The 13846-nt window shown below is 51.1% G+C and overlaps 1 protein-coding gene across 1 annotated transcript in view; it reads right to left on the bottom strand.

Annotated features, from left to right (window-relative positions):
- Positions 1 to 13846, bottom strand: part of Speg (striated muscle enriched protein kinase) — a 48559-nt gene that overhangs the window by 10129 nt on the left and 24584 nt on the right. Inside the window, exons 11-29 of the mRNA XM_090354882.1 lie at positions 13250 to 13408; positions 12967 to 13156; positions 12640 to 12863; positions 10247 to 10366; positions 9938 to 10042; positions 9608 to 9814; positions 9162 to 9285; positions 8891 to 9066; positions 6017 to 6129; positions 5526 to 5694; positions 5228 to 5324; positions 4876 to 5076; positions 3822 to 3879; positions 3241 to 3318; positions 2982 to 3160; positions 2549 to 2575; positions 1540 to 1692; positions 1304 to 1346; positions 100 to 168 (exon numbers count right to left, since the gene is read on the bottom strand). Of these exons, the coding sequence (XP_090211008.1) occupies positions 100 to 168; positions 1304 to 1346; positions 1540 to 1692; positions 2549 to 2575; positions 2982 to 3160; positions 3241 to 3318; positions 3822 to 3879; positions 4876 to 5076; positions 5228 to 5324; positions 5526 to 5694; positions 6017 to 6129; positions 8891 to 9066; positions 9162 to 9285; positions 9608 to 9814; positions 9938 to 10042; positions 10247 to 10366; positions 12640 to 12863; positions 12967 to 13156; positions 13250 to 13408 (2492 nt within the window). The remainder of the gene's footprint in view (positions 1 to 99; positions 169 to 1303; positions 1347 to 1539; positions 1693 to 2548; positions 2576 to 2981; positions 3161 to 3240; positions 3319 to 3821; positions 3880 to 4875; positions 5077 to 5227; positions 5325 to 5525; positions 5695 to 6016; positions 6130 to 8890; positions 9067 to 9161; positions 9286 to 9607; positions 9815 to 9937; positions 10043 to 10246; positions 10367 to 12639; positions 12864 to 12966; positions 13157 to 13249; positions 13409 to 13846) is intronic.

The raw sequence follows: 13846 nt of genomic DNA, 5'->3' as shown, positions 1-13846 counted from the left end.
GATATTGACATATGGAAAAAGCAGGAACAGATTGGAACCATAGGTGAGGGTCACCATGGAAATAAGAGGCTGGGTGAGGGGAGACTGAGCCAAACTTACCTGCCACCTCCTTCGGGACAGGAAGAGCTTCAGGTGATCCGTGCTCACCTCTGCACCCTTTGCCTGTGTCTGCACACCCAGGAAAGAGGGCCTGAGAGACAGCTCTCTGTCAACCTAGACCCTCAATATTTTGCAAAAAAAAAAAAAAAAAAAAAAAAAGGACAAACTCTAAAGCCAGATGCTGGTGGCTCACGCCTGTAATCCTAGCTACTGAGGAGGCTGAGATCTGAGGATCGCAGTTGGAAGCCAGCCCAGGCAGGAAATTCCATGAGCCTTTTACCTTCAATCAACCACTGTGAAAACCATCAGTGACACTGTGGCTCAACTGTGGGGTCCCCTTGAGTCTGTTAGGACAACCCCACAGCCAAGATGCACAGCTGTGACAAGACCCTGAACCTAAAGAAAGGCAGAAACAGGTGGCTCCAGGTGTAGATTCCAAGCTTCACCAGGTCCTTTCTCCTGGTACTTTGCCTGCCTCAGATACCTCCTCTTAGGCTGCTGGCTGGCCTCTTCCCATCTGCTTCCACAAAAGGCCAGCAGCCCAAACATCTGGAACAGTAGAGGTCCAGTGAAAGACAAAGGCTGTCCACAGCACCCACCCAGCCCCTCAGTGTCATTTCTGGTCTGAGGAAGACCAGCAAGCACTGCTGGAAGAATGACCTCAGTCTTCAGCTGACCCAACATAGTACTCAATGAAGGGTTTATTCCGGGGCTCTTACCCCTGTGTCTAGCACTGTGGCCTAAGAACCTGATTTTTGAAAACAAATGAGAATTCTGCCCACATGGAGCTCATAAAGAGAGAGCAAGCCGGCAGTGAGCCAGCCAGGCCACCCATCCACCTATCACAGCACATGCACGCTGACGAATTAGACACAGCTGGGTCCTCAGAAGGGAGAAAGACCAGAGCTAGTCTCAAATTTCAGGGAGAATCTTGGAAGACAATCCTCAGGGGGTGGGCCCAGATCTATGTCTGGAGTCCATAATACTCCAGCTTGGTCATTGATTTGGGCCCCAATTTTTCTAGTAACAAAAAATGAGTAACAATATTTTCCTTTGCAGACCTATTGCAAGGCTAATAGATCACATATACACACATATTGCATATCATTATTACTGCACATAGTAGGTGCTCAAGAAATTGAGCTGTTAGTAACATTTTCTCTCCCTCCACCTCTGTACCACCACTTAGCAAGGCTAGACTCACTTTGAACCAAGGATGTTCTAATGTCTCTTCTGCAGTAGGTCTCCTGTAAAGAAATGAGAATTATGTGCAGATTTGTCATTCATTTGTTCACTCATTCAATGTTAATGAATATTTGAGAAAATGGGGCATCTTGGGAGCTTGGAGGTGCATGTCTAAAGGCAGTTGCTTTTTAGGAATAGATGTTGGCACACAGGATATATGTGGGGTGGGGGAGGTACTGGAAGCCTCATACTCACAGCCGGTCCTGCACCAGCACTTTGATGAGGAAGCCCCGGGCCTCTCTGCTCAGGCTCAGGAACGTGGTCTCCTCAAAGGCCACATTGTAGTTTCGGATATTCATCAATGTTGTACGATCATTTTCCCCAACAAAAGGGGAGATGCCTGTCAGACTGCAGAAATGGAGAGCACTGTGGTGAGAGGTGAGCATAGCCCTGGGGCTGAGGCAGAACTAAAGTGGGATGCCAGACGGGGCACAGAACCAGGGACAAATGGGGGCCCCAGGTCACGGGAATAGCAGAGGCCAAACAATCTGTATAAAAAGCCAAACCTTTCAGACTTTTACTGACCTGCCCCAATCTGAGCCCCACAATCAGCAGGAAGGTAGGGCTGCCCTGGGCCTTGGTCTAATCATTCTTTTTTTTGGCCGGGGGGGGGGGGGGGGGGGAGGGTCAGTTGTGGAACTTGAACTCTGGGCCTGGGTGCTGTCCCTGAGCTCTTCAGCTCAAGGCTACCACCCTACCCTTGAGCCACAGCGCCACTTCCGGTTTTCTGGTGGCTAATTGGAGATAAGAGTCTCATGGACTTCAGTGCCCCAGCTGGCTTTGATCCTCAATCCTCAGATCTCAGTCTCCTGAGTAGCTAAGATTACAGGTGTGAGCCACCAAGCCCAGCCTAATCATTCTTTAGAAGGCAGGTTCTATCCCTTCAGTATGGCCTCTCCATAAGATGAGGCATATGTGCCAAGGAAAAGTGTTCCCTCTCCTTGGACTGAGTCCTGCCCTTTCTAGTCCATGCTGTGGACACTCGGGACCAAGAGGTGCAATGCTAAAATGGTACTGAGGCTGCCCCAGCCTCTCTCATCCCAGTGATTCCACCTCTCAAAGAAGGACATGGTGACAGGAAGAGCTTGGACAAGCAGCTCAGGCATCCACATTCATGCTCGTGACTCCTCATGAGTGAGGATTCACGAAGAGCCCAGGGAGTGGGAGAGAAGGGAGCACCAGAAGATTGCCGAGGGGTTCTTACCAGAGGAAGGCAACAACGCCCACAGGCCTGTGGGAAAGGAAAGGGCTGGGTGAGAGGACAGTTCACCTCTGCTGTAAGTGAGCAGTTCCCTCCTCCTTAAATCTGAAAGAAACATGACCACCCCAGAAACACTGCCCTGGACAAATGGTTACAAAAGTGCTAGCCACCCTGAAGGATCCTGAACCTAGTGGTCCAGACAGATGGGAGAAATCCAAGGTCAAGACAGATAGGCCTGGGGACCAAGAAGGATCATATCTGCCTCACTCGGGGGGAGAAGCCCCAACCTCAGGGGAGCCAGGTGAGGCCTGATCCATGCAGGATGGGGGAAAACACAGGCGGGAGTCGCTCAACACCACTGCCATCAACTGACTGACAGAGAAGGAATTCAAGGCCCCAGCATGAGCCTCCAGGCCGTACAGCAGGCCAGCTTTACCAGATGTCGGTGACTCCAGACACAGGGCTCTGGTTGACGATCTCGGGTGCCACAAACTCAGGTGTACCGTACTGGCAGTACTGGGGCTCCCCTGGGGTCAGCTCCTGGGCGTTCCCAAAGTCACAGATGCGCACCTGCTCTTCGCCTCCTTCGCCGTCCCATACCAGAAGGTTCTCAGGCTAGGAGACACAAGCCAGTGAGGGAGCTGAGTAAAGGACAGCTGCTTCTTGGCTCCACAGGGGCTGCCTCCCCATCTCACCTTCACATCGAGGTGCAACACGTGGCTCTGATGCAGGTAGCATATTCCCTCTAGCACCTGCCGCATATAGGCCCGTATCTGTGCAAAAAGGGGACGCAGAATCTATGGAGATGGGGAGGGACTATGCTTGATGACCACCGGGGCTATGACAAGAGTCAGGGCCTGGGAACACAGGTTTGGTATTGCTAACTCCTGGGGATAGCATGTATAGCAGCACAGGTTGGGCCCTGCAGAATTCATGATCATAAATGTTACATTATAATGAATAGAACTGTGCACTGGACCACATGTAGAACCATACATGGAAGGACTTCAATGGGATCGACTGAGCTCCTTCTGAGAGAAGATTTAGGAAAATGTGACTAGGAATCAATAGCTAGGGGTGGGTCTGCTATAATTTGAGAGTGCTCAGCACAAGTCTCAAATAGATGATGGCTGGCTTCCTGGGTTGGGAAGTCCTGCTGCCTGTCTAACTGTGCTCTCCTCCACAGAACTGGGGCTAGGGCCCACCTGACGGTTCTCAGAGTTCAGGTACAGGAAGACTGGTGCCCAATCTGGCCCCTGCCACCCACTGCCCTCACCTCAGACTCACACACGGTGGGCTTCCTGGCCATTCTTTCCAGCAGCTCCTCTGTGCAGCTGTGACCCAGATCAAGGAGAATAGGACTAGTGTGATGGCCCAGCCTGGCCCTGGAGCTCAGCACAGGCCTCAGGCCAGGCACAGGGCTTTCTGCCCCTGCAGGTACATCTGACACCATTCAGAGATACCATCCATCTTCCCTTTCCCCAGCATTGGTGCAGAGGTAGAATACCACCCCCTCTGTCCTGTCCCCCATTAGATTATCTAGAAAATCACTTATCCTCTCTGTGCCTGGGTTCCCTCAGGGGTAAAATGGGGATAACATTTCCTCTCCGGTCTACCTAGGAAGTTATTTATAGGGATCAAATTACAGTGATCTCTTGTTGACGGTCGTGGAACTTCTTGACTTTATTTGATAATGACCCAGAGGTCCATAGCAGAATAATCTTGTCATTTTGCTGAGGTTTGGATTTGGACAATGCATCGTAGGCGGCTGGTATGCAGGTCAGGGTCACCTTGCTCCAGGAGGGCTGAGCCAGCTACCCAGCATCCTTAGCGTAATGTGCCTTTGTTTAACCAGCTTTTGTGAAAAGGTAAGATCTGTTCTTTATGAAAGAAGTCCTCCAGATAAAACTAGGAATTTGGTGAGCATTCTGAAATGGGGTCCCTTCAAAAGTGAAATGTGCTATACTGTATTTTATGATAAAAATAATAATAAAAATCACATGCCATCTGTTAGTCGTGTGACCTTTTGCCAATTATTTAACCTCGTTGTACCTGTTTCCTCAGCCATAAAATAGGGATCATAAAATTCTACAAGGTAGGTATTCATGAGGGTTGAGTAGGTTAATATTTATAAAACTTGTTCAACGCTGCCAGACAGACTTTTAGTGCTATTCAAGTTCAAGCTTGCACATTGGCTTTTGCAGAAGTTTCTAGATTCCTCCCTCCCAACTACCAAGGGGACCGCTTTGAAAATGATAGAACATGATGCCGATTGGCTGTTACAAGAACAGGAGCAGGGGCCCTCCCTTCCCCAGCCTGTCCCAGGATACAGCTCAGTGACAATGACCAGTCCTCGGCGTCTCTCAAAGGCTTCGTGGAAGTACAGCACACAGTCGTGCTGAAGCCGGGCCAGCAGCCGAGCCTCTCGCCTCGCTGATGCCTTGGGCTTGGCCTGGCTGGGGATGAACTTGGCCGCAAACTCCAGGCCAGAGCTCCGTTCCACCACACGCCGCAGATAGGAGAAGGCACCCCTGGGTGACATAGGTAGGAGATAGGTAGAAAAAGCCTTCCCTAGGTGACAATGGCATTCGGTTGTTACTACAGCCCTGGCTGTTCATCCTTCCTGGCTCTAGACCTAGCCATATCTCTGAAGCCCAATCTCTGACTCTCTTAGCCCCATACCTGCCAATCTCCTGGTGGATATCGTAAAAGTCACTGAGTCTCCTTCCTCGGTGTTCTTCATCCTCTCCGACCCCCTCAACCTCCATAGCTGTCTGAGCTGGGGAGGAGACAGACAGGCAGGGTAAGAAAGGAATGAGGGCAGAGACTAGGACAGACAGAGATGAAGGAGACAGAAGGGGATCAAGATCACTGGGTCCCAGGCAGGTGCAGGGTCGGGGGCTGGGGTGGTCAGAGCAAGAGCTCACAGTCCATTCTAGGAGGGTGACCTCTCCCTCCCTCCCTGGGAACACCAGCTCACCGGAGTGCACAGCCAACTCAGCCTTGCAGGAGACTTCCCCTGCCAGGTTCCGGGCAGTACAGGTATAGACGCCTCCGTCCTGGACCCCCGTGCTGAGCACCACGAGGGAGCATTCATTCTCCTCATACACGAAGCTCACATGATTGCTCTCAGACAGCAGCATCTCATCCTGCAGAGCAGATGTCACCTCCAGCCCAGGCTTGGCTCACCAATACCTGGAGCCTAGCTCTGTCTTCATGGCCAAGACTAGAAGTTTCACCTGGCCCCGAGGCCTAGAAGCTCATCTTCCTGGCCTCACCTCTGTCTCGGCCCAGGGCCCGGGGCAACTCCACTGCAGGACTCAGCTTTGGCTTCTCCCTTAGTGACTACCAATATCCCTGGGGCCCTAACCACTCCTCTGCCCAGGCTCCCACTCCTAAGGCCTCTTCCCCAGGGAGCACCCACATCATCCTCTCCCAACCCCCGCTCAGGAGGTGTTGTTTCCCTCTGACCTTGTACCACATGATGTCCGGCAGTGGCTTCCCTTCAACAACCACAGCAAAGCGAGCTGTTTCCCCAGCTCCAACCTCCACATCCTCCATGATAGACTCAAAGCGAGGGGCCTCTGAAATGTACAGGGGCAAGGAAAGGGAGGTGGGGGGAGTAGGATGTCATTGGATCTGCCTCCTCCACCTCTGTCCCTATCAGCAATTTTCTCAGCCAAATACTACGTTCCCTGCCCCCTAGACCATCCCTCCGGCTACCAGTTTCTCCTCTGAACCATGCTCCTTCTCTGGAACCCCAAATGTGATGTCCTCAGTGCTTCAGAAACATAGCCACAGGTGCAGGCTTGCTTTGTTGGACTGTCAGTGTTCATTTGGCAGCTTTGAAATGTTCACACACAAAAGAATCTGAATTTCCTGTCTCTGGAAAAATCAGGACTAGCCTTTCTGAGCCCTTCCCTGCCTGCAGTAACCAGAGAAGACACAGCTCAATGCTGCCCCCTGTGGGTGATCGCCCTTCTCACAGCCTCACATGGAAGCTTTTCTACCTGCTTGAACTTGGCCCCTGCTGGAGGCTCAGCATGACCTGGAATTAAGCTCAAAAATGACATTGCCTCTATCTTAAAAGTTCTCTCTCTGAATCTTATTTAAATTTGTAGGGAGTCTGTCTATCATCATGGAGATGGCAAGATAAACAAATGAGCAACCTCCTGATTATCTGGACAAACCAGAAGCCAAGTCTCAGCACTTCCATACATGGTTGGGATTTTATTCTCCACATATAACACATGTCACAGTATTCCTTGTAAAGCAGCCTCTAGTTCTCACCATGGAATCAGAAATAGTTTGCCATGTGAAGAAGCTCATGGCTTCTAGGTACCCCTGTCCTGAGCATTCCTGAGGATCTTGGTCTAAAAGATTGGGGTTTAATTAGGCCCACAGGGTATAAGGTGGTTGGGTATAGAATGCCACAGAGACCCATCTGGCTTTTATGCAGACAACAGGGAGATCACGCTGGGGACGTGGAAGAGGGTAAAAGCTAATCATTTCATTTGCCCTGCCTAGGGGTGGGGTGGGGGTCTAATAGAACAATATTGATGTAAGTTCCAGGCTGGCTTTACCAGCAGGCTGGGATGCAATCTCCTTCTGTGACTGTCCAGAGCAACCTGAGCTGAAGCGTTCCAGACACCAGGGCCTTCCTGTGTCCTACATATGGGGCTACACTTGGGATGTGAGTCTAGCAGATGGTACTGTCTTAAAGCAAGGTAGTGTCAGAGCAGGACGTGTAAGGAACAGGAACTGGGCAAGGAGCAAGACTCATTTAAAGAACAGCAGGGCCTAGGACCTCACCCCATCTAACATCTCTACCACAAGGCCAGGGAGGTCCCATCTCTTCTTGCCACACACGATGGCCACTTCTTACCCACTGTTTTTTGTTTTTGCTGGTTCCACAGTTTGAACTCAGAATCTCATGCTTGCTAGGCTTGTTTTTTAGCAAGTGCTCTGCCATTTTGAACACGCTTCCAGCTCAGCTATTTTGCTGGTTTCTTAGAGGTGGAGTCTCACAGAACTGGGAGCTGGCTACAAACCTTGATCCTCTAGATCTCAGTCTCCTGATTAACTGGGATTACAGGCCTGAGCCAGAAGCACATGCTACTTCTTACACAGTTTACAGGCACCTTTCCTCACTGTTAGAAATTGAATTTCCAGTCTGCCTGGGTGTGTATGTAGGGGAGGGGAGGTGCGGTCTATGAAAGTCAAAGCACTAGAAAGTTTTGAAGTGAACTTTTTTTAAAGCACCAGAAAATATCCATTTGCCCTAGATCACCTGTGCTAACTAAAATGTCACCTTCTTTGCTTTTGGCTGGGATTCTATCCACTTAGCAGGTTATACTATTCAGCTTATGTGGATCTGAAGTTCTGAGTGGTTGTTACAGATGTCTGGAGATAATTAACAAACCAAAAAACAGAACAATCATTGCCTAATGCATGCTATGGCTTGAGAGGCTATGACTTTAAAGGAGAAATTACAAAAAAAAAAAGAAAAAAGGCCTTTTCTACAAGGGTGGAGACGCTTTTTCAAATAGGCTCTGCCAAAGGGCAACCAAAGAGCCTCCAAGCTGGAAGGCAGGAGATAAGATGTACTCTTTGTTCTTTAATCCACTGGCACTTCTCATGCTAGTTATAATTGAGGCACTACTTCCTGTTGTGTTTGGGTATGGAAACTAGGAACTTGCTCATGGCTTTGCAGTCTGATGTATAGACTTGAATTCAGCTACTATCTTGGCTGTTGGGGTTTTTTTTCCTCCAATCTGTGTGCTTGAACTCTGGGTTTGGACGCTGTCCCTGAGCTTGTTTTTGCTCAAAGATAGTACGCTCTACCACTTTGAGCCACAGCACCACTTCTGGATTTTTCTGTGATTAAATGGGGACAGGAGTCTCACAGACTTTCCTGCCTAGGCTGGATTTGAATTGTTATCCTCAGATGGCAGCCTCCAGAGCAACTAGGATTACAGGTGTGAGCCACCAGTCCCCAGCTCCTGTAGTTTTTTTGTTTTATTTTGTTTTTTAATCAGACTAGGTTACTTAGCACTTTTTAAACCTCATCTTCCTCATCAGTAAAATGGGGGTACCCCCTGTTCTATCTCACAAGGGACTGTAAAAGTGAAACATGATGATATGTATGAAATACTTAACACTGATCTGATCCAGGCACATAAGAGTAATGGTCCATACAATATGTACTATTATGGCCATTAAATAGACAGGCCTGAGAGACAGGGCAGAGGACTGGATCTCAGGCAGTGAGTGGCAGGCATATGTGGATACCTGAGAATGTGTCCTCTGAGAGGATGGAATGAGGAAAATCCTGTTGTCACTCACCTGCCAGCTCCAGGGTGACTGAACAGGCCTTTGTGCCATGCTGATTACGGGCGGTGCAAGTGAGTTGTCCCAAGTCCCGGCGGCTCACCCGGCAAATTTGAAGACAGTATTGATTGTCATCAGGCTGGCTCAGTTCATATACACCTGCTCGTGCCTCCAGGAGGGCCCCTCGGCAGCTAAAGGATACATGACAGTGAGGTCCTACCAGACTGGGCGGGGTGGGGGCTGAGCTGTCACAGGTAGGGAAAGGAGTGATCAGGGGAGTCCCTACCTCCTCCAGATGACCTGGGCCTTCACATGATTGAAAGTGACAGTCACACGGGTAGGCTGTCCTTCTACCACATACACTACATCAGGTCTGTCCAGCACGGCAGGAGCCTCCTCCAGGGGTGGGCCTGGGGGGAAGATAAAGTCAGCTCTGCGCAAGGTTGATGCTGGGACCTTGGTACCCCCAGTTCCTCTCACACCCCCTGATCATCACTTAAGCTCCAATTTCACAGATGAGGAAGCCGAAGCTCTTAGACAGCTTTATTTAGCCTTTTGTTCTGGGTATAGCAGGAAAAGAGCAACTGGGTCCCAGCTTGTTAGACCCCCAAACCATGGATCTGATATCAGGGCTGGGGAGGGGGTTCCATCCAGTCACACCGTTCCCACCATAGTTACCAAGTCTAGAGTAGTCCTCAGGCTTTGCCCTTGTCTGCGGGAGTGCTGGCTCACCTCGCTCCAGCAGCTGCACAGGCTCAGAAGGAGCTGAAGGCTTGCTGCTGCTCTTGCCACTAGTGCTGAGAACCCGGAAGACATGCTGGAGTCCCTTCCGTAGTCCTGTGGCTGCCCACTCAGGCTCTTGCAGGCCTGTGGCCAGAGCTGTCCACTGGTCAGAGCCCAGTATCTGGTGTTGTACTGTGTATGTCAGGGAGTCTGGGTCTAGGGAGAAGAGAAGAACAGCAAAGATGCTTCTATCCATCCGCTATATTTAAGCAACTTGCTTTGGGTGCCCCTGCCCGCTCCATTCCTGCCCACACTCCATCCGATGTGGTCCACACCTACCAATGGCCATGTCCAGACTCCTGGGGGGATTCCAAGACAGCCTGATCATCCTTCCTGTCACAGCCACCACCTGCGGGGCGCCATCTGGAGGGCCTGGAACCACATCTGAAAGCCACAGGGTGAAGATCTCGCCATGGGGGTCACCAAACCTTGGCTGGGGGCTTCCCCTGGAGTGCAGCCCCAGGGGAAGGGTAGGGACAGATGGTCCTCAGGGAGTAGAACTGCCAGTGGGGGCTCCTCCCTGGCATCTCTAGGGGGGCCTGGAGGGCAGGATGTGGATGTAGTTACCCAGCAAGGTGCCTGACTCACCTGTGACATAGAGATGCGCGTAGCAGGCAGCTTTGCCCAGCTTATTGGCGATGACACTCTTGTAGACACCAGCATGCTGAGGCCCCACAGCAGGGAACACCAGGCGATGGACATCCCTATCTGGTGGGAGAGGGGCAGGAACACAGGGACTGAGCCAGGAGGCTTGGTGGGGTGGACCTATACCATCCTACGTCTGGCTGCTCATGCCACCCAAAAGGGAAACAGGGAGAGCAGGCAGCAAGAAACATATCTGTTCATGCCAGAGCCTTGTCTATACCTACAACCCTCGCCTCTCTTGCCAGCCCTCCAGAGCTCTGGACTAGCATCGCCCTTGTATACTGGGTTACCCTCCTTAACCCTGACCCCTCATCTGGAAGGGGTCAGAGTTATGACAAGACTTTCTTCCTCTCCTAGACCCTTCTCTGTCTCCTAACCCACTGCCTCTACATCCTTTCTCCAGCAGAGACTTGTCCACTCTCCATGAAGGTAACCAACAGCCCAGACTCCCTTCCCACCATGCAGGCTTGCTACCCCTCACATCTTAACCGTCACAGATTATCAGACCCCGAAATGAGCCACCAGAGTTCCAGGTCCAGGTCTTGGCTTACTTTTTCCTTTTGAATAATCTCCTCTTACCTAAGTTTTCTTTTTCCTTCAAGACAGTTGAAGTGAGTGAAGCCCCAGGAAACTCACCTGCACTGCTCTCCTCTCCCCTTCCCGTCCCCTGATTTCCTTCCTGAGATTCCATCCTTCTGGCTTGCACTTGAGTTGGCCCACATTGCTTTGGAGGATTTTTTCCTCTTTGCTTTCAAACTCCCATCTGGCTCTTCCTCTTAAAGACAAGGCTACTTTTGTCCAGATTGGCTTGTCCAACCCAGAACTCAATGCCCTTCATAAATATCATCAGTGCCAAATACATGTTACTCTTTAAATTATAATAGCAGTTGTCCATTCTAAGCCTAGCCTATGTAGGTAATCGGCATGCTTTATCTCACCCTAATCTTTTCAACAACTCTACAACATTATCCCCATTTAACCACTGAGGTCAGAAACAATGACTGACTCGTCCAAGGTCACACAGTTAATAAATGATGAAGCTATAGATGGAACTTAGTCCCATCTCATTTCAAAGCTCTTTCCTTACACCCTGCTTCCCGAATGATAAGAAGGCTGTCTTTGGCGAGGACACAAAGAGCAGGAGGCACCATCCTGCTCCGTATTAGGAATGTCCCCAAATAGCTCTCGCTTCTCTTAGCGGTTATCTCCACAGAGAACAGTCACTCATTCATTTATCTCCACTGACACGATTTCTAAGAGAAGAGATGCCAAACACTGCCAGTGACCTTAGATACAAGCAGAAACAGAGACTCCAGATCTTGAGTCAGACACCCACCCAGGCTCAAAGCAGATGGGGACATAGAGAACTCTGTGGTTCAGTAGTGACAACTGCAGGAGGGACCTGAGGGTAAAGGTCAAGGCTACAGTGGTGGCTAGAGACAGGGTGAGGTTAGGGTTGGGAGAATGGGATATGAGCAACTAGGAACATCCCTTAGGAGGCTGGCATGAGTCGGGCAGTCCTTGATTGCCTTTAAGTCCCGGTATCTCAGTTTCCCCATCTAGTAGTATCTTCCTCATAGACCTGTAGCCAGGTATGGTTGTCTATGTCAGGCCTTTAGCATTTAGGGTCTGGGACATAGAAAATGTTAACGTGTAGCTGTTGGAGAGAACCATCTTGGGTGACACTGTGAGTAAGACTTAAGGAAGGCTGAAGGGCCTCACGTGAAAGTCAGGTTTCTTCAAGAACGAAACACTGGTGCTTCCTTGAGAAGACATCTAGGAGGAGACTGTGCCAACACAGAGGGCACCAATCTAAATATACTTGTCTTTGAAGTTCTGACTTTGGCTTTTCTATTGGCTACTTAACTCAGGCCACATCTCCTGGGTCTGCCAGACTCTACCTACCATGGCTCTGAGATTTCTTAGGGACTACTGACAGCACTGTTTTAATAGCAGTTATAGTAAGTTATACCATTTACTGACCCCTGGCTTGTACCAGGCTCTGCTCTCCATGTTTTATATATAAGAACTTGTCTCCTTCTTGTAACACCTTACTTGTGGATGAGGAAACTGAGGCAGGGTGAGCTCTGTAACCTGCTCATGGTCTCAAAGTTGGTCAACAGCAGGTTGACTTGCACATCCAGTAAGTTCACCCAGGGGAAACTCAGCTGGTAGGTGCCGGGTGAGCTCAAGAAGGGAGACATAGACCCCAGCTCTTGTAGGCCCCCTCCCCTAATCACCTCATCTTCACCAGGAAGGCTGCAGAAAAGGGAGAACCCTGAAGCCAAAAGACTGCTAGAGAGGACAGGCCCAAGGGTCCATTCCCAGACACGTACACTGTGTCATGCGCCGGTCATCACTGCTCTGGATGCGGTGGCCGTTGTGAAACCAGCTGATGGTAGGATAGGGTAGGCCTGTCACCTGACATTCTAACATGGCTTCCTTGGCTAGTCCCACCTCCAGGTCCTGCAGTGGCCGCAGGAAGTCAGGAATGGACAGCCGCTCCAACTCCCCCTGTTCTGGCTCCTCAGGGATGGATGGCATCTTCTCCAGTTTTGAGCTGTAAAAACCATACGTCTACCCAGAGGCTGAGGGCTATGCCTTCCAGTGCAGGCCAGGGGCACCCCTGGACAGCTGGCAGCACCCGGAGCCCTGGATGATACCTGGGTCCTGAGGCAGCTGTCCGAGGCTCCTCCACATAGAGCTGGGCGGAGCTGTGGGCCTGGCCGTGGGTGTTGGTGGCACTGACCGCATAAAGACCCTCATCCTCGCTGCCCACATGAGCAATGTGCAGCGAGTGCAGACCCCCGTCCTGCCGCAGGCGCAAGTTCTCACTCTCCTCTACTGGGCGGCCTGGGGTTGGAAGAGGCAGGGATGTAGAGCAGTTCCATCCAACAGAGGTCTGGCTCTCTCACCTGGCCTAGGCCCTCAGGCGGGGAGGCATACCAAAATGAGTCCAGGTGATGGAGGGGGGTGGGGTGCCGCTTATCTTGCAGTCGAAGCGGGCTGCGCGGCCCTCCAGCACCTCTATGTCTTCCAGCAGCCGAGTGAAGAGGGGTGCCAGCGAAGGCCGAACAGTCAGGCGGGCACTGCAGGTCAGCTCATCTGGGAGGGAGGGGGAGCACTGGGGTGAAGGTGGCACTGCCACCTTTCAAGTCCTTTCCAGCCTCCTGCAGAGGCTCTGGGCTCAGGGGCTGAGACAGTAGCAGGCAAAGGTCTGCAGACCTGGTGTCTCAGGAGGCTGGAGGTCAACAATGATGGGCATCAGGACAGCAGGTGTGGGCTATGGATGCCATGGAAACCCAGGGCCTGGCCCCTCCTCTGCCTTACTCTGCCCACCAAGGATAAAGCACAACTCACTAACAAGACTCTAGAAGCCAAGCCCACTGCCTCTCTCACAGCCTTCCCCCTCAGAATTCTTCTCTGTACCCAGATTATGCCCATAATTCCTCCCACTTTCTCATGCCCAGAGCAAATGCCCCCTCACCTCACTCTACTCCCTATCCCCAGCCAAGAATCTTCTGGAGAAGAAAGAGATCAGGC

Source organism: Megascapheus bottae, chromosome 21 (assembly GCF_031878675.1).
Source record: "Megascapheus bottae isolate mThoBot1 chromosome 21, mThoBot2.hap1, whole genome shotgun sequence".
Classification (NCBI taxonomy): domain Eukaryota; kingdom Metazoa; phylum Chordata; class Mammalia; order Rodentia; family Geomyidae; genus Megascapheus; species Megascapheus bottae.
This window is presented reverse-complemented; position numbering and strand designations above follow the sequence as displayed.